General features: G+C 48.8%; 1 protein-coding gene across 4 annotated transcripts in view; it reads left to right on the top strand.

The window, feature by feature from the left end:
• LOC120395430 (T-cell surface antigen CD2-like) overlaps positions 1-19483 on the top strand; it is a 45745-nt gene extending 26262 nt beyond the window's left edge. For 3 of the 4 annotated variants that reach the window (XM_039519848.1, XM_039519836.1, XM_039519858.1), the window contains 3 exons: positions 4230-4367; positions 5871-5990; positions 8364-10266. In XM_039519848.1, the coding sequence (XP_039375782.1) occupies positions 4230-4367; positions 5871-5990; positions 8364-8506 (401 nt within the window). In that variant the 3' untranslated portion in view covers positions 8507-10266. Of the gene's footprint in view, positions 1-4229; positions 4368-5870; positions 5991-8363; positions 10267-19384 lie in introns of those variants that run through there. The other variant, XR_005592629.1, reaches the window with a different exon arrangement.
• Positions 19484-20419: the final 936 nt, after the last annotated feature.

The raw sequence follows: 20419 nt of genomic DNA, 5'->3' as shown, positions 1-20419 counted from the left end.
TGGGAGCCTCACTGGGAGCCCCCTGTCCACACACAGCCCCTACCTATCTCCTCCCTGAACTACCTCCTCCCTGCACACAGCCCCTAGCTACCCCCTCCCTGCACCCTGAGCTACGCCCTCCCTGCACCCAGCCCCTAGCTACGCCCTCCCTGCACCCAGCCCCTAACTACCCCCTCCCTGCACCCTGAGCTACGCCCTCCCTGCACCCAGCCCCTAGCTACGCCCTCCCTGCACCCAGCCCCTAACTACCCCCTCCCTGCACCCTGAGCTACGCCCTCCCTGCACCCAGCCCCTAGCTACGCCCTCCCTGCACCCAGCCCCTAACTACCCCCTCCCTGCACCCTGAGCTACGCCCTCCCTGCACCCAGCCCCTAACTACCCTCTCCCTGCACCATGAACTCCCTCCCTGCCTGTACACAGCCCCTAGCTACCCTCTTCCTGCACCCTGAACTACCCCCTCCCAGGATGCAGGCAGGGGGTAGTTAGGGACTGGGTGCCGGGAGGGGGTAGCTCGGGGGGCAGGGAGGGGGTAACTAGGGGCTGTGTGCAGGGAGGAGGTAGTTCAGGGTTCAGGGAGGAGCTAGGTAGGGGCTGTGTGTGGACAGGGGCTGTGTGCACACAGCCCCTAGTTACCCCCTCCCTGCACCCTGAACTACCCCCTCCCTGTACACAGCCCCTAGCTACGCCCTCCCTGCACCCTGAGCTACCCCCTGCCCGCACACAGCCCCTAGTTACCCCCTGCCTGCATCCTGAGAGGTTTTCAAACTTTTTGAACTGAGTCCCCCCTTTGAGTTATATTTTTGGGTGCTGTCCCCACCCCACCCAGACAGGCTGGGTGGCCTCCTGAGTGAGCCAGGGGATGGAGATGGCACTTCCTCCCTGGACCCTGCTGTGCAGAGTTGGCTCGAGCCCCACCAGCCCCCAAATAGAAGTAAAACTATGCCTATGCCCAAGGGTGCCCCCCCGGACTCCCCTGCTCCCCGTCCTTTCCCCCACCAGGCTCTGGTGTTTTTATAGCATGTTGAGGGGGGGCCTCAGCAAGAAAAAGGTTGAGAACCCCTGTCCTACAATGTATTTCCCAAATTGACATGCACCTCCCCCACTGGCAAGTCAGAGATATCCTACCCCACAATCAAAAGAACATGGGTTTCTTCCTATCCTGACATACCTTCCTCACTCAGCCTTCCAGCACTTCCACAAATAAACCAGCACCCACTACCTCCTTCGGCTCCTGGGCTCAGCTGCTGTATTGTGCTGTGTTTTATTACCCTCCACCTAGGTCAGCTGTACAAAATCGTCAAGAAAATTAACCAGCTCATAAGTATCGCCTCAGCCTCCCTCACAGTTAGTGTTAGGCAAACAATTCGCCACAAATTATTTATTTATCTATCTATCTGAGCTTTTCCCCTGTTTGCAAATTGTCTGCGGACTCTGATTTCATTCATTTGTTTACTGTACACAATTGACGTCCCTTTTGTGTGAACAAATTTCACCCAATGGACAGATCACAAACCGTTTGGTGAGGGCTTGGTCAAGAGCCTATTGATATCATTGGAAACACCCTCATTGACATTAATGGGCTGTGGATCAGGCCCTGTGATCATTCATGCAGGGATATGATAATCACCCTGCAGTATATGCACTGTGGGGCTGCCTCAGTGACAAAGTGTCTCTGTCACTTCTCGGCTCTAGGAGCTAAGATCAAGTGTAAGTAGTCTCTTGGCCTATCCAAGGCCGTGATCAAGTGTCTTGATGGTTTTGGTCTGTTGGCCTCGAGACGAAAACCTTGCCTGTGTCTCTGGGACCCTGAAGTAAAAATAGTATCTAAGTTATATCTGTTCCCTATTTCCAGTTCACAAACTCACCAAGGAATGTCATGAAAGCTGTGCAGGCACTGCTGAGGTGAAAAGTTGTATGAACACATATTGGCAGGAGTATTAGCCCAGTTTTGGGAACTGGTGACACTTTTGCTTTCTGTGAACAAATATTTACTTCGTTCTAATGTTCCCGGATAGTGAGTAAAAGGGGTTTTGAATACCAATGTAGAGAATTTATGGGTTTTCATTTTTTTTAATGACTGATTATTTTTGCTGTATTCTTCCCCCCTCTAATTACCATTATGATGATGATTAGAAAAAGACTGATGATTTTCTACTCACTAGTCAGAAAAATATAACTTGCTCCAGGAAAATGGACAAATGCAGTTTTTGTAAGGTTGATAATGAATCTAAATACACTGGACATTAGACAACTTGATGGCAGATGAAATTTATCCTGGATAATTGTTACCATAAAACATATTAATCAAAATAATTCAAACTTTTCAGGAACACTGAAGGGCTATAAACATGGCAGGGCCGGCTCCAGACCCCAGCGCGCCAAGCGTGCGCTTGGGGCGGCGTCCCGCGGGAGGGCGGCAGGCGGCTCCGGTGGACCTCCCGCAGACGTGCCTGTGGAGGGTCCGCTGGTCCTGCGGCTCCGGTGGAGCATCCGCAGGCACGTCTGCGGGAGGTCCACCGCAGCCGCGGGACCGGCGACCGCCAGAGTGCCCCCTGCGGCGTGCCGCCATGCTTGGGGCAGCGGAAATCCTAGAGTCGCCCCTGAACATGTGGGATCTAAAGAAAATGACTTGGGAGTTCTAAGTAGCTTGATAAAGATGTCTGTCCAGCATGAAGAAGTAGTTTAAATAAGTAAGAAGATGCATAGGACATTTAAAAGGGTATTATTATTAGAGCTGTCAAGCGATTAAAAAAAATCAATTGTGATTAACCGTGCGATTAATTGCACTGTTAAACAATAATAGAATACCATTTAATTAAATATTTTGGATGTTTTCTACATTTTCAAATATATTAATTTCAATTACAACACATAACACAAAGTGTCCTGTGCCCACTTGATATTTATTTTATTCTAAATATTTGCACTGTAAAAAACAAAAGAAATAGTATATTTCAATTTACCTCATACAAATACTGTAGTGCAATCTCTTTATCATGAAAGATGAAATTACAAATGTAGAATTATTTACAAAAAATAACTCATTCAAAAATAAACAATGTAAAACTTTAGAGCCTACAGTGATTAATTTTTTTAATTGCAGTTAATTTTTTTGAGTTAATTGCGTGAGTTAACTTCAATTAATCAACAGCCCTAATTATTATTAATTCAAGTGTTTTGAATAGTGTATTCAGAATGGTCCCTGTGGAGAGAGACACTGTAGATAGATAAATTGACTAGTTAGCTAAACAACCTACGGTAGTTAGCTAGACAAGGTGACTAACTAAACAGACTGACAGGTATACTTAGTTCAAGGTGTGGGAATACTAGATGAAAAAGGAACCAAGTGATAATAAAATCAATGGTTCAAATCTAACCCTGGTGCAATTCCCTTGACTTCAGTGAATTTTTACTGGGTTAAATTTGGCTCCATATATTTACCATATTTGGAAGAAGAATGTTTTTCTTCTGAATGTCCTACCTCAGAACAAACCATCCTTAAACAGGAGGAGTGCTTTGGAGGATCTCTGTCTGTTTGTAAGTCTGTTGCGCCATCTGCCTGTCTTTCTGTCCATTTCTCTCTACCTCTCTGAAGTAAATTCAGTTCCTATATAAGGCCTGGTCTACACTGGGGGGCGGAGGGATCGATCTAAGTTACACAACTTCAGCTACGTGAATAATGTAGCTGAAGTCGACGTACTTAGATCAACTTATTGTTGTGTCTTCACCACGGTGAGTCGACTGCTGCCGCGCCTCCATCAACTCCACCTGCGCCTCTTATGGTGGTGTAGTACAGAATCGACAGAGCGGTTGGGGGTTGATTTATCGCGGCTAAACTAGACGTGATAAATCGACCCCCGCTGGATCGATTGCTGCCCGCTGATCTGGCAGGTAGTATAGACATACCCTAAATCTGTGTAGATGACAAATCCCCAGTCAATGAGTGAGGTGCTGGATAATATTTACCAACCTGTGTGTGACCTTCTGACAGGCCCTCTGCAGTCCGTGCCTCATGTTGGTGGCTTCACATTAGCTCTGTCTGGGAAGGGGAATAAAGAGAAAAATTGTAACACAATTAAGAACCACATAGTCCATCCTTTCTTCCTAATTCCCCCAGCCCACCCACCTCTGCAGTATTCTTCACTGACTTGAATTCAGCTGCAGGGCTTCTTCAGCTCAGGAGGACAAACTTCATTTCCTCTGATTAACATGTTGTGTTCTTCGTGCAGGAGACCTGCTGCAGCAACCTTTGTTCCTTTACACCCTGGCAGCATGTGGAGGGGGTGCAATTGTCCTGGCTGTTATAGCGTCACTGATAACTTGCTGCTCTCTGAAAAGCAAACAGCAGTTCATTCCGGTGCCTTCAGGTGAGCGAGGATTTCTCTGCTTCTCACTGGGTTGAGAAGAGCCTGTCCTAGGTCAGTCTAAACACAGCTCCATTTCCCAATTTGCTGGGTGCAGCTTCTCCATAGGTACTGACTAGACTTTGTGGCTAGTCTTGTCTTCCTTCCATTAGTGCCCTTGTCCCAGTAAAACTGAGCTTTGTAAAAACCTGCTTGTTGCTGGGGAAAAGTCTTCTACTGGTGAGTTCCTGAAGGAATATTTTTGTTTTTACCTCAGATTTGCTGGCAGGAGCTATTTGTGCTGAAAACATCAGTGGGGGCACATTAAAGAAGCCCTGCTACTCTGTCTAGGCTTGATCCTGAAGGGAGCTGAGCACCTGTTCCTACCACTGAATCTCCTGTCGGGATCAAGCCCTCTGTGCTCTGAGTTCAGACATAGCCAGGCCACCACAGGCAGCAATCCTGTCAGCTCTCCAAATTTGGAAAGTTTATAGTGTTCAGGGCCGGCTCCAGGCACCAGCCAAGCAAGCTCTTGCTTGGGGCGGCAGATTCTATGGGGCGGCATTCCGCCCAAAGCTAGGGCGGCACATTGTTTCCTGCTCTGGCCGCCCTGTAGGGGGCGGCGGTGCGGAGGACGGGAGCGCCCTGCAGCAAACTCGGCAGGGCAGCCCGCGTCCTTCCCTCCCCACTGACCGGAGCAGTGCGGAGCCCTCCCGGCAGGCGGCGTGGTGATCGGGGCCACGGGGTGAGCGCCCCGCTGAAGCCCTGGCCGCCCCCTTCTCTCTCTGCCCCCCGCTCCCTCCTCATTAGACCCGGCGCACACTGCAGCACAGGGAGTCCCCTGGCTCCGGCCGCCCTGCAGGTTTTTGTTTTGTTTTGTTTTTCCCCCTGCTTTGCCGGCCGCGCCGTTCTCCCCACACACCCCGCTTTGCCGCTCCAGCCGCTCCGCAGGTTGTTTTTTTTTTCACCTGCTTTGCGGCTCCAGCCGTGCAGTGTTTTTTGTTTTTTTTCCACCCTGCTTTACCGCTCTGGCTGTGCTGCAGGTTTCTTTTTTTTCCCCTGCTTTGCCGTTTCAGCCACGCCGTTTTTTTGTCCCCCCCCCCCCGCTTTACCGCTCCGGCCGCGCTGTGTTTTTTTGTTGTTGTTTTTTTTCCCCCTGCTTTGCTGCTCCGGCTTTGCTGCATTTTTCCCACCCCCCCACTTTGCCGTTCCAGACATGCTGTTTTTTTGTTTTCCCCACCCTGCTTTGCCGCTCTGGACGCGCTGTGTTTTTTTTTTCCCCCCTGCTTTGCCGCTCCGGCGGACTGCCCCTTCTTTTTTTTTGCTTGGGGCAGCAAAAAAGCCAGAGCTGGCCCTGATAGTGTCAATACCCTGTATCAGTCTGCTCTGGGAATGGCGCCAGGGCCATGTGAGATGGAGACAAAGATTAGTGTGAAAAGCCAGGCTTCACACTGAATATTTCCAGAGTTTATGGAGGGTGGGGCCTGGTTCCTGGTTCCTTGCAATCTTTCATCTGCTTTTCTACAGAGGAGGAAAAGGAAGAGGGAATGACGATGTCAGTCATCTCCAATGAAGGAACAAAGAGCCCTCCAAATGGAGACCACCATGAGGCACCATCTGCCCCAGATGACAGCCCTCCAAACCCTGGTTGGTACATGGACTTGGTTTGTAGCTGCCTGAGAAATAACTCATTTAGGAAATTGGAGGAGGATAAAATTGATGTATGTTAGTGAGGGTGGAAAGAGTTGGCTGGACAGTCTGGAGACCGAACATGGCTACTGGCAGTGCAAGCTTCCCAGCACTATCCTGTCAATACCTCATTAAGCCACATCAGTATGTGCATTTGTCAGCTCTTGGTGGATTGTGGCCTCGTGCCTTTAATACCCAATAAGTGCACCAATACCCCACTAATGCACCTCCTGCCATGGGGCAGAGGATGGGCTAATCCATTTTACCTTCTGGTTATTAAAAATATCTTTTTAAAAACAGCTTTGCAATTTTACTGTAATGTTAGCTCCCCACCCTGCATATCCAGTATATTTATAAGCTCGAGTCACTAACATTGCCCCCAATTCTAGAAATCATTCTTATTCAGCACAGTGCTTAAGAATGTGATAAGCCAGAAGCACATGCTGAAATCCCATTGAAGTCAGAGGTGCTTGAGCACACGCTGTGTTGCTTTCTTGAATCGGGGCCACAATTAGTAATACATTCACATTTAAATCAAAGAAATTGGGAATGGAAAACATGGTATATGTGTAATGCGGCCAGGTTAATGTGGGGATAGAAACTGTTGTTTTTAAATCTTCTGTGTGAGTTCTTGATGCATTGAACTCATTTTTTTGCAATTACTTTCCCTGATTTTTTAAATGAACATTAACAGCAGCATATCTGCTACTAACCCATATTAACTGAAGCTGCCTTAACTGGGAGACTTTTACGTGAGACTTCCTTATCTCTGGCATCTTTAACTGTGGCCTCAACGTAACTGTCCTTTACTGAGATGGCCTTAGTTGAGTTATCCATAATCCACCATTGGTTCAATTATCCTTAGGCAAAACTGCATGCCCTCGGTTTTCAGTGGTTATTGACAAAGGTGCCACAAAAATAAATCAAGTGTGTTTGATGAACAGAGCACTGGATTAGGACTCAGGAAATACAGGTTCTGTTCCTAGCTCTGCCCTTGATGTGCTGGGTGACCTTGAAACTGACCTCCTTGGTAAGGTGCTTTGTACTCTGCTGATGCAAAACATTAAGTCAGAGGGCCATAATCATTGTTAATGTACATGTGTAATCATTCCAGCTTTAGTGAGCCAACCTTTTAAAACATTGAACTGATCTTCTTCCCATTGAAAATCCCCCTTCTTCATTATGGAGGAGTATCTCAGTGGTTTGAGCATTGGCCTGCTAAACCCAGGATTGTGAGCTCAATCCTTGAGGGGGCCATTTAGGGATCTGGGGCAAAAATCTGTCTGGGGATTGGTCCTGCTCTGTGCAGGAGGTTGGACTAGATGACCTCCTGAGGGGTCCCTTCCAACCCTGCTATTCTATAATACAATAATATTCTATGATTCAATAAAACAAGGTATGTTTAAATTTTCTGGCAGTGTATCAAGAGAAATTGAGGTATGCATGTGCTGCATTTCAATAGGAGCCTGTGGAAGAAGGATGTTTTTAACTTGCTTCTCTGATTCAAAAATGTCTGAAATTCATTTTGTTCTAACTTCATAAATAAATTGCATGTGGGGTTTTTTGGCATGAAAAATCCCAGCACCAAAGACTCTCGTTGAGAAAGTCATGATGAGCAAGTGAAAAACGAGGGGTTGGAAAGGAAACTGAAACTCAGCCCTAACTCTAGCTGCTTCTACCACAGGAGCCGTAATAAAATAGTTTTATCTTGTATTGCATCTTACAAATATATTGTATCCCTTAAAATGCTTGGCAGAGTTAAAAAATACAGTTACAGAGCAAGATAGTACAATAATAGTGGAGGAGGAGTTAAATGTAGAGATATAGGCAAGGGAGACTTGATATGGTTTAGATCAGAGATTTGAAAATATACAGAAAGTTAATAAGGCAGAGAGAGATGGCAAGGGCTTGTCTCAAAGCAATAGTTGCCAGATTGTATTGAAGGACAGAGAGGAAACCAGTTCTGGGTGAGAAGAAATTAAACAGAGAGGGGACTAGAGAAAGATGAGCTCTGTGCTGTTATCTGTGGCAAATCCCTAGAGGGATTTAAAAACAAGGGAGGTGATCTTGAACTGGATCCTGAATTGAATGTGGAGTCAATGGAGCAGTTTGCAGCATGGGCTGAAGCAGTTGTGCTTTATTGTGCCTGTCAGAAGGAAACAGCGGTGGCTGAGTGTGCTGGAGACCAGAGAGCTGGGACTGGGGCAGGCCATAGAGAAGGGAGTTGCAATTGTCAAGGCAAAAGGAGATGAAAGTCTGGGTGAGGATTTCAGCAGAGGTGGAGTTAAGACAGTAGCAAATGTTTATAACCATTTCTCACTTGTTTTCCAGAAAGCACAGAGACCTGTCAAGGCCTTGAGGCAGAGCCCAAGATGGAGGCAGTGTCTGAGGTGACACCGGATCCAGAGGTGGTTGTTGACATCAACAATGAGGAATTTCTGTGCGACTCTTTCCCTGATCCTATTGATCCCTGATCAGACACGCTCATTGTACCATCCTGGGGCCTGGGGGGGGCATCCCCTCTGTATTCCATAGTCTCATTCCATGTAAGAACTTGTCTGCAAAATAACTGAATTAGAGGGGGAAGTCCACATGCGCACAGATTGCAGGCCTGCCAACCTTATTAAAAGCCATGCTTGGGCGCTATCATTAGCAATGGGCAAACGGGTTCAAATATTAATAAGTCTCCCCCAACTCCATGAACATTTGCCTATTTATAAGACTGTGCCTGAGCTATGAAGCTGTTTGGCATGCTCTAAAAGGAGCTGGGTAACCCTCGCCCCGCCTATTATTTTTCATGTCTTTGCCCCTCTGACATTCCTGGCTAGGTACCAGGATGGACACAACATTTAACCTGAGACCAAAACCAGGATGTGTCAGAAATTTCCTGGGAAAGCCTATTCTCATGAGATTTCCAGCCACATTTTGCAGACTTGAGGTCAGGGGAAGGCTGAGATAAGCATTCATTGTGATGGGTGCTTATCTGAACCTAATCCTTTGCATTTCACCCATAACTAGTTATTATGTGATGCTGAGAGATGTGAACCAGCTGTGATGGCTGGATGTATTGGAAGAGGATGACTTTGGGTCTCCCAGTATATTTGTTGCTCAGTAATGACCAACAGGTGGTTATATGTTTTCCTTCCACTGATGCTGATTGCATAGTGAGATGAGTGATTTGCAGCTGCTGTGTCACTGGGCTGCTTGCCTTTATCATAAGGGTTTTCATGGCATCCACCTGTGATTCTGAAAAGGTGGCTAGTGTAAAGCTGAGAGTGTGGAATGGTGTAGTCCTTAAGGCATTACTGCCTGAAATATAATGGTCTGGCTACTGCAGGCTGATTAAGCTGGACCTCTGTGTGTGCTTGGGCTTTTTCTCTTCTGTGTTATCTGCTCAGACAGCTGTAGCTTAGAGACTTCCTTAAGTGGGCTCATCCTGGAGCCTGCTCAATATTATACCCATTGACTTTGCTTAGAAGAGACTTGGGAGTGGAGTAGTGGGGTTCTGATGGAGACTTGTTAGCAGAGCTATAAAGGGGAATCAAGATAGCAGGGGACCCTACAGGCCAGGAGAAAGGAACACCGGCAAACTGCAGGTGAGTCTATCCTGGGGAACTGCTGGTTTGGGCTGAGCTATGTTTGCAGTGTGTGGGGTGGGGGATGAGGGCTGGGGTGGGTTCAAGGAAATCAAGCTTCCCTTGCTTTGAGAGATCTGGGGAGGTGAGGGTCAGTTCAAAGTCAAAGCAGGTGATGCAGTTCAGGGCTGAGCTGCATTGGCAAAGCTGTGGTGGCTGAGAACATTGCATTGCATTTTCTCTAGTGAATGCTGTTATAACCTCCATTTGGTCACCATTCACTGATATTCACCCCCCCCCACCCACAAAAGAAAAAATCCTATGAAAACAGAACTGAGGGGTGGTTTGTACACACTCTCTGATGCGGGCTGCAAACACCTCAGCAAGGAAACATTCCCTGTCTCCTGGCCTGGGAACTGGAGAGAATGGCACACAATAGCTGAAGATCCACTTCACACATTTTGATGGCAAAGATCTGTATTGGTGATGACACTGGGTAGCTTGTTCCGGTTCTGTTTCCTCTGATTTTAGGACTCCATTTATAAGCGCTTGCAGGTCTAGTAGTAGGGAGGGGAAGGTTTTTAGATGTCATGTGCCACAGGTGACTGTTCAACCTTCTCAGCTGCTAGGAAACACACCATCTGTTAGGCTCAGACTTTCTATGCTGGGGAGAGAGTTGGCCTCACACCTTGAGAAAATCCAAAGGGCCATCTCCTCTCAGTTGGAATGTTGCTCAGAGCCCTTTACATGAATGTTGCTGGGGGTGGGGGGGTGTTATATCCCATCCCTTCTGGGAACATCCAGGTAGAAATGTGGGGATACCCATTGATAGTGTGCTGTGGGGGATCTGGAGAGGGGTGGGGGAGTTCAGTATTGCCAAAGAAGTGCTGGGTCCAGTCAGCTCTGGGGTTTCTGACCTGTCTGCTGCCTGTTGTAGCGGATACAGCTATAGGCAAACAGGGTGACAACAATCTTAGGCTGGTTCTTAAACCCAGGGCTCAATGATCCTCCTCTTCACAGGCACAATTCTGAGACATTTCTGCTACTGTCAGTGTAGGTCTCAGTTGAACTTAAGCTGGATTGATCTTCCCTGTACCCAGGAAATATAGTGGAATGAGTCTCCAGTTCTGTGGGAAGTGATAACCTAGGGGTGCAGGATCTCCATAGGAGTCCTCTTCTCCCCCCGCCCCGCCCCCTTCCCTGCAGGCAGACCCCTACCACCAGACTCTACCATGGAACCGCCTGGTGAGAATGTGCATGAGTAGGGTTCTCCCCTTGAACTGGGTGCTGATCATGAGTGTGGTCAGTTGTGGTGTCCTGTCCTGGCTCATGTGTTGGGAGGTGGGAGAAGGTCCAGGGAAAGCTAAGATGCTAGCCAGCTTTCGATGCTCTGCAGGCAGGCAGAACACCACATTTCTATTTGCTCTTTCCCTGCAGCTGCACAGCAATTGTTAAAGATTTTTATTACTGCGATATAAGGCCAGGAGGAGAAATCTCCCAGCTTTTGCTTTTCTTTTTGGTTTTTAATTGTACATGCTTATGTTCAGTTGCAAGTTGTGTTTTTTTTTTTTGGCTGATTCTGTTCCTAATAAAGAGATTAAACTTTCCACAAGAAGTTATAAAATAAAGTTCTTTTCTTTCACAAATTCCCCTGTGTATTTGTCACTGGGGTTGCCTGCTGGCAGGTTTTTGACCAGCCTTGCTGATGCTTGTACTGCCTTGCTGGTTAAAAGATTGAATATACAGTTTGTTTTTTCACGGGGGCCAACATTCCCTGTAAGCTGTGCGCATGCATGGCAGCATGGTGATCTGGTAACTACAGTGCATATCATGAGTCTGGGAGCGTGGTCAGCACCTGGGTCTGGCTCTGTCAGGCCAGGCTCTGCAACTGCTGAAACCACAATGGCACCTGTTGGTGCCAAGGACCAGGAAGCAGGACAGACCCAAGGCTTGCCCGCTGGGGTGGGGCAAATGATCCTGGGGGAGACAGGGCAGTAAGAGGGGTCCCTCATGGGCTCAGGTGTGGGAAGTGTCTAGTGCAGGGGCTGGGCAAATGTTTTGGCCTGAGGGCCACATTGGGGAATAAAAATTGTATGGTGGGCTGTGAATGCTTACAAAATTGGGGCTGGGGTGTGGGCTCTGGGGAGGGGATGAGAGGTTTAGGGTGAAGGAGGGTCCTCTGGGCTGGGATCAAAGGGTTTGAAGAGCAGATAGGGATCAGGGTGGGGCATGGGGAGAGGTTCTGGGGGTGCAGGCTCTGAGTGGTGCTTACCTCAAGCAGCTCCTGGAAGCAGTGGCATGTCCCTTCTCTGGCTCCTATGTGGAGGCACGGCCAGGTGGCTCCGCACACTGCCCCATCCGCAGGCACCTCCCCTGCAGCTCCCATTGGAGCACGTAGGAGCTGAAATGGGGCCGTGTCATTGATCTGGGAGCTGTATGGTGCGGCCCCTGATCCAGCACCCCAGTCAGAGTGGAGCTGAGCCATGTGGTATGGCTCACAGGCTGGCTTAAAACATCTTTTGGGCTGGATGTGGCCTGTGTGCCATAGTTTTCCCATCCCTGGTCCAGTGGCTGTTTCTTCTGCATCTCAGAGGTGGTGACTCTACTTGTCACTGAAGGAACTGTCATTTCAAGAGAGACCATCCTTTGCTGGCGCTGAGGCAAGGAGATTCCAAGTTTACGTCGCTTTGGAACTGTCTGACCACGTTCAAGAAAGGTGATGTTAGTGTCATCTTTAAACAACCGAACATCAAGTTAAAGGGAAGAGGGGAAAGGGGTGAATTTATGGTGACTGACTGGAAGGGCAAGGAAGTCATGGGGATTGAAGAATTACCAGTAATAATCCTAATACTGAATAATACCACCTGTAATGCCAGTCTATGTAAGATTGTATAATAATGTACCCACAACAACACACAGTATGAGTGCTCATTTACAGACATGCAGTTTTGCAAAATGACCACTAGGGAGCAGCAAATTAACAGAAAAGGCCAAAGTGCTGCATGGTTCTAGATAGACATGTAGGTGAGGAAAAAGTCGGTTCTTTGCTAGTGCACCAAAAGGTGGGTTGAAAAGAAGGATGATCTAATATTAAATGGGTATATTTAAGCTGGGGCCTGGCTGTGGGTATTTCAGGGAGAGGCGCCTGGACAATCCCAAAGGGGCCCACACCTGGAGCTGGGGTGTGGGAAGGACAAGCAGTAAAGCGTCTCCTGCTGAGGTCAGCCACTGGTCTGTGATGAGCCGGGGCATGTGCAGTGAGATCAGGCACGGGGGTGGGGGGCAAACAGGAGGTGTGTGGTGCAAGACTTTTGAGGGGTTTTTCAGCTAAAATGGTGACTTGTGCATTCTTTGCCATGACAAAGCCCTCATTTTGGCCATGCCAGTGCATAAGCCAGGTTTAAACAGTACCTTAGCTCCATCCATGCTAAAGCATAGCTGAGAGAGAAAACTCTGCTGACCCTATGAGCTCTGGGCTGTAGAACAGCTGGGAAGCACTGCAGTCTGCGAACGGCAGCATGGCCCGTTTGATGGGCAGCCTGTAATGAAGCCTCAGCATGGGTTCCCACAGTGGACCCTCTCGGCAGGGTGGAATCTGGTGTGTTAACAATTGATGCATCAGTTTCTTGCTCACAGCTACATACCGGCAGGGTCAGGAGTCTGCTAGGCCGGGGTGATACAACACCCTGAAACTTTCCCAGAAAATCCTTCAGCCCTGTGAGGTTTTGAAAAGCAAACTGTGTCAGAAATGCAACGACACCATGCACCAACCAAGGCTTCCAATATCGCCAGCTCACAGGAGCAGTGAGGATAAAATGTTCTGAAAGATGGGTGACTTTGCTCCTGTATGTTCCACTCCTATGAAAGGCCAGCCAACTTCTGCTGTGCTTGTAACCTGTCCTTGGGACTGTCTCTGCTAAGCAGGGTCAGCTTTGATGAATATTTGGAGGGGAGGCTTCTAAGAAAAGCTTATCACAAGTTCAGGCTGTGGTGTGCAGGTGGCACTCCATTCTGCGTCGAACTGATGTAGCGCTCCAACATGGAGCTGGAGGCATTGTGCGGCTGGAGGCTCTGACTTTCATAAAACATAAAAACAAGTTCCTGACTATTCATGACCCCCTCCCCCCTCGTAGGACCCTCGGCCAGCTCCCTAGGGTGTTAGCCACAGAGGCACATTCTGACATAGATAATTCTATCCTGGTTCCCTAATTGCCCCTGTAGTACTGACTCCATAACCTGCTGTGTCCTGTTGCTTTGTGGTGCATTCCAGTTGCTGTTTTCCACTCCAGAGGTGACTCTATTTCAGTGGTGGCCAAGGTGACTCCTAGAGGGAGACCAGAGTTTGTCAGGTGCTGTGGGCCCCTTCAGTATAAAAGTTGCTAGTGAAGTGTAAATTAATCCTATCTATTTGTCTGAGCTGAGACCCAGAATAATTTGGCATTTTCTCCAGAGTTTGCCTCCCTTTGTAAGAGCTGCCTGCACCTTTCCGTCATGCCCAGCTGTTGACAGGAAAGCAGTGTGCTCCTCTGATGATTGGATAAATGAGCCATGTTCTCCTCACATCCTTACTGGACGTAATGAGAAATAGGAAAGGCTTGACAGCTCAAGTATGGACCCAGAATGGTTTCGCTGAGCCCTGCATCTTGCCTTCTAGCTCCCATCCATCTGCTGCTGTATCCCTGTGGCTGGCTCCCTGCAGGGGAGATGTGCCAATTAAAAGCGCTGCTCCATGTCAGCAGGGAGAAAAAGATACTCACCCTTCACGTGGCCATGCCAACGGTGCAGATCTCTGTCCTAGTGTCTCACGTTCTGGGCTTGCGAGGTCATGAAGGCTAGCACTAGCAATTATTGCTCTATGCTGCCAGGTACAAGATTTCAGTTCCATTTTCTGCCCCAGGCTCTCACATCAGCTGGAAGGAGCACTGGGGCTAACAGGCTGTATTTACAAGCTAGGGGACAGCTCCCGTAGGCTTAGAACTGACAGATGGAAGCAGAAGTCAGGGAGATCTGGATGTGGGCAGGCCAAACTGACTTGTAAAGCTAGGGCCAATTTATAGCAGCAAATAGGGCTCTTAAACCACCAGGCCATTGATCAGTTCCTATTATTACCCCTTGCCTCTAACATGAGCACTAGCGACAGCATGGTGCGGTAGCTGCTCCTTCCAGCTACTGTCAATCAATCAGCTACGAGAAATGCTCTGGGACTTGCTCTAGTAATCACTGAGGGGAAGTGCCATGGTCTGTGTTAGACAGGAGGGCAGACGAGATGATCACAATGGTCCCTTATGGCCTGGGAATCTGTGAGAAGGCGCTGGGTCTGCAATGAACCTCTGTGATGTGCCTGGCAGAAGTGGGGTGCATTCAGGCCCCCATACAGTGCTGCCCCTTTCCAGGGCCCCTGATCAGCCCAGGTGTGGCACAATGTGCCTGGCTGTTCCTTGTCTGACAGCGGGGCTGCAAAGGCTGGGCCGCTGGTTAATGATCTGTACCGGTGTGTGGGATGCCTGCTTCCGTTCCCAATTCTGTCACATGTGTGCATCTCCCTCCCACTCTGTCTCTCCATTGTCTCTGAATCACTTGAAAGATCAACAGCTCTGTGTACTGAATGTGCTGGCCTGACTGCTCTCAAAACCACAGCTCTCACCTCCTACCCACCAACCCAGCCTTGAACCCACCCTCCTCTGCTGCTGCCCTCGCCCCCTTATGTTCAGCTTATCCTCCTTATCTAGAGAAAGTCAACTCCTCTCATTTCTCCAACTGCCTCGAGCGCTCCTCAGGCTGCTGAATGCTCTTCCTCACTCAGCTGGCCATGGCTCCCTTCACCCTGCTTGTCAGCCTCGCTCTCGGTGCTGTGTTTGCCATGATTGTGCACCGCATCCTTCCTGAATGCTTTGCTGGTGTCACTTGCTCCGCCTCCCTCTGGCTTCACATCTTTCCTTCTCAAGCCGCTTGTTCTTTCTCCAGGGTGGTGGCTGTGTGCCGCATGTTAGACCATTCCTCTAGGGGATGCCCCATTGCTCTGTTCTTGGCCCCCGGCCTTTCTAGATCTATTCCCCACTCTCCTCTTTTGATCAGTTTCACAATATGACCTCGGCACTCGCTTTTACAGTGATGACAGCCGGCTCTGTCTACTCCGTCATTGACCATTCCCTCTGCCTGCCTCACACACCTCAGCCGCTTACCTTTCTTTTAGTCAAATACTCTGTTTATTGCCTGAAGTAGAGAATAAGGTTTTCAAAAGAACCTGGGGCAGTGAAGTATCCAGCTCCCATTGAAAGTCAATGGCAATTAAACACCTAGCTCACATTGATGTTATTGAAAATGTCCCGTCCCCCCTCAGTCTCTTCTGGTCAGGGTGTGTGTGGGTGTGTGTGTGCGCGCGCAGGGCTTAGCACAATGGCACCCTCAAACATAACAGGGGCCTCTGGACATTATTGTACCACAATACCAAAATAATAATAATCCTTCTTCATAGTAACTGTTGCATCTATCAGAGCAACTGCACAGGCTGTTATCAGAAAATGTAGTAACCCTGGGCCCAGCAATAGCACCTGGTGCAGGTTCGAGTTACTGAGGTGCTACTAGGGCCAGCAGTGATGATGCAGCAGCACTGAATGCTGTCCTGAGAAGGAAGCCGCCAATGGGAGAGTAGCTCAAACTGGGGGATGGGGCTCAGATCCTGTGGGAAGGGGCAGCAGGTTGCGGGGGAGGGGGAGAAAGCTTGTCAGGGGAGGAGAAGGATCTGGATGCTGAGGCAGAGGATGAACCAGAGCTGGGGTAGGAGGAGAGATGATTAAAATAAAAGAAGACCAGGAGAAGTAAAGTAGGGGGCTGGGCAGTGAGAAGAAGGACAATAGGAAAGGTTTCGGGTCAGAAAAAGCAGTGAGAACTGGTGGGGAAAAGGGAACTGACCGAAAAGCTGCATGACATGGTTACAGTGTCCCCTGAGAACCTAAGAGCTGTGGCGCGAGGGGGGGGGTTAACAAAAGTGGACCCAAGGGCCCAGCTCTTTGTGGCTTCTGGTAAGAGCTGCAGAGAGACAACGGCTTTGTAAGTTCTCTGAATGCTACATAATAAACGCCTCTGGCTGACTCTGTCTGAAGCCTGAGATTTCTAGCTGCGAAGTGGACTCATGAGAGATCAGAGAAACCATCTGTAGCCACCTTCCCCGGAAGTCTCAGTAAAGATGCCGGCAGCAGCAGCAGCACTGTGGCTGCCTGGAGACCGCGCGTTTTCTAGCCTTGTGCTGGTTTCCTGTCTGGGTTGCTGCTGGCCCAAGAGTTGTTTATTGTATTTGTGAGGTGGTTCCTCTGTAACAGCTAGGTGAGGGATAGAGGTGCTGACAGGAAGCAGGGGACAGAACCAGTTTGGAAAGAATAAGAACTGCCCTGAACCATAGCCCAGAGTTCAAACAGAATCCTGATCCTCTTCCCAGGGTTGGTTAAGTAACCCTGCAACCCTCCCCATGCCCGTCCTTCCCCCTTTCTGGGCCAGATCCCCAGCTGGTGTAAATCAGTGTAGTGCCACTTAAGTCAGTGGTGCTAGTCTGATTTAAACCAGCTGAGTATTTGGTCCTTTTGACTCCAGAGCCCTCCTCTAACCTGGAGGAGAGACTGGAACAGTGCTGTTCAGTGCTGGTGGGGGCTGAGAGAGACTCTGCTCCCTGGAAACCTTTGAAGGAAACTGTGGGAAATGAAGCATTTTACATATAAATTTTAAACAAATCAGAGGGCATCAGGAGGATAAACACAATTTGTGAGGGTGTATCAATGCCTCCAGATGCATTCTGCTTTAGTAACCAAATCCCTCCCATCTTCTAATGGAAACCCACTTTCCAATAACACCTAGTATAACTCCCCTCAGATAACTCCCAGACTCTCCCTCTTGTAACACCCAGAACTTCTCCCAGCAAGAGACCGAACTCTCACTCCAATGCAGAGGTGACATGTGGGGGGTGCACACAGGGTCATGCCCCTCCCCCCACGTTAGATTCCTGCCATTCCTTTAGCAACAGCAGACTCTGCCCCACAGGGCAGTGGGTGGTGGGCAAGGCCTCAGGCTGCCTCTTGCCAGGATGCCCAGCAGCGAGGAGGCAAAGGTTCCCTTTGATGATGGCACTCACTATGTGTCTGTGGAGCGTCAGGGTTGGGGTTGGGGGGGGGGGAGGAAGCAGCAGGGTGGCTGGCTGTGGGCTGAGCCCCTCTCCCCGCCCCCAATCCCGCTCCATGGGGCTGTTTCTCCTTCCTTGCTGCTGGAGTCCCAGTGCTTCCCGCTGCCTGCTTTGCAGACCGCGAGCACCCCCTGTCTGTTCCCAGGGCAGAGGCTGCTCTCCCCCTTCAATAGCAGGGGCTCTGCCCAGGAGAAACTGCTCCCCTCGCGCTGCAGCAGGGCTGGCCCTGCCTTTCATTTAGTGAAAGCTTCTACGTTTACAGGTTTTCAAACTATGGGGTGTGTCCCCCCTGGGCATGCGAGGAGGAACATTTGGGGGTGGGGTGAGTGGCAATGTTACAGGGCTTGGGGAGGGAGTGCCATCTCCACCCCCTGACTCACCCCAGTGGGCCACTCAGTTTGTCTGATGGGCGGGGGTGCAGCCAAACTGAAAAGGTGCTCTTTTGGGTTAGTTTTTGGTTGTGTGTCCTACCCCAACCCAGACAGGCTAGGTGGCCCGCTGAGGTGAGTCAGAGGGTGGAGGTGGTGCTCCCTCACCAAGCCCCACCGTATGGGGCTGGCCTGAGCCATCTGGCATCACTGGCCCAGGCCCACTCAACCCTCCCAAATGCTACTCTGTGCCCCCTCGACGGGTGCACCCCACAGTTTGAAACCCTCTCTGAGGCAATGCATGGAGCGCTCATGTGTCCCACCAGAACTTTTCAATTGTGCTCCCCCATCAACAGTTACACCTCATCTCTGCTCCAATAACATCTGACCCTTCCAACCTGGTAACTTCTAGAGCCCTCCCCCTCAGTAACTTCCAATCCCCCTTCCTGTAACGCCTGGCACCGAGCCCCGTCTTTGCAAGCTGTCTCAGGGTTTCTAAATACTGATCACTGCCCTTATATTAAACATACTGCAGTAATAAGCCCAAAGTCAGCAGCCTCCCTATAGTCAGGTACTGTATTTGGGGCCATCCCTGCAGCATGCGACGGTATTGTTTTCAAAGGGAAGTACTGCAAGGCCCTTCCCCCACTTACCCTCTGCCAGGAAGCTGAGAGTTAGAAGCCCACATGGCTTTCTTTCCATTGTGTCAGGGAAGGCTTGTTTTTGCAGATGCCTGTTCCAATGACATATGCAGTTTCCAGTTCCTGTCAGAAACAGAACTTCTAGTTAACTAGTACCGCAATCCTGTCCTATCTCATGGGGCACGTGGGTGGTGTTAGCAGGGCCCCATGCAATTCAGCCTGGCCTCTCTAGGGAAGAGATTCAGTAAGTACACCTCTTCCCCCAGGGGTAGATGTCCATTTGCTTGGACATTCTGCATTCTTGTTAACCGGAGAAAGCTAAAACAAATTAGTTTTAACTCAGGAAGCTAACATTTACAAAAGAACCCCCTTCTACAAGTCCCTTCCCCCAACCGTATCTATCGCCTGTGGTGATTTGTCCGACTCTAGGATACAAGGAAAGGCAGGTATACTAGAAATAAAAAAAATATTTATTAAGCCAATATTAATAAAACCACTCGGGTGTTAACGTCCAATGTTTGGCATAAAGTCAGGGACCCCAAAACAAGATAGGCAGGTAACAAGTAAATCAATAAATGACCATCACCATGTCTTGTAGAGACATGAACAGAATGGACCATAGACAGGAACCACAAGGAACACAACTCAGGATCTCTTCGGAACAGCACATGGGACCAGGATCAATGACACGACGAGGACAGGATCAGGAACACAGGTAACAGGCAGATAAATTGGAATCCTTTTCTTCTTTAGTTGTCGCACAGGCACAGATGATTCTCACGGGCAAATGGCACTGGGCTGCCACTGCAGCAGACCACCCTTGATGGTGGGCTCACAGTCCTTTTATTACCTCCCATTGCTGGACAGACTATTCCATGTCATGTGACTATTTCCTGCCACAAGTTCCTGCCAAATGTCAAAAAGAGTGCCAACAGAGTGATAACGAAAGGGACAAATATGGAAGGCAAACAACAACTTAAGCAAAACAAAATGGCGAAAACTCTTTGGTGACTTGATTTTTAACTATCACGTTGCCACATTTCTTATTAATAAGCTTACGTGGTGGCATAACTTTGGTTCCTACTGATGGTAGCCAATTTCTTTCTCATCCAACAAATTGTAGCTATAATAGTAACTGTCATAAACAGATAGTTAAGGGTTAATGTCTCTTTTACCTGTAAAGGGTTAAGAAGCTCAGTAAACATGGCTGACACCTGATCAGAGGACCAATAAGGGGACAAGATACTTTCAAATCTTGGTGGAGGGAAGTCTTTTGTTTGTGCTCTTTGTTTGGGGGTTGTTCACTCTTGGGACTAAGAGGGACCAGACATCAATCCAGGTTCTCCAAATCTTTCTGAATCAGTCTCTCATGTTTCAAACTTGTAAGTAATAGCCAGGCAAGGTGTGTTAGTCTTATTTTTGTTTTCTCAACTTGTAAATGTTCCTTTTTGCTGAGAGGATTTTACCTCTATTTGCTGTAACTTTGAACCTAAGGCTAGAGGGGGTTCCTCTGGGCTATATAAATCTGATTACTCTGTAAAGTATTTTCCATCCTGATTTTACAGAGATAATTTTTACCTTTCTTTCTTTAATTAAAAGCTTTCTTTTTAAGAACCTGATTGATTTTTTTCCC

The sequence above is a fragment of the Mauremys reevesii genome, linkage group 1, assembly GCF_016161935.1.
Source record: "Mauremys reevesii isolate NIE-2019 linkage group 1, ASM1616193v1, whole genome shotgun sequence".
In the NCBI taxonomy this organism is placed as follows: Eukaryota; Metazoa; Chordata; order Testudines; family Geoemydidae; genus Mauremys; species Mauremys reevesii.
The sequence above is the reverse complement of the archived record's forward strand: the minus strand, read 5'-3'. Positions and strand labels throughout refer to the sequence as shown.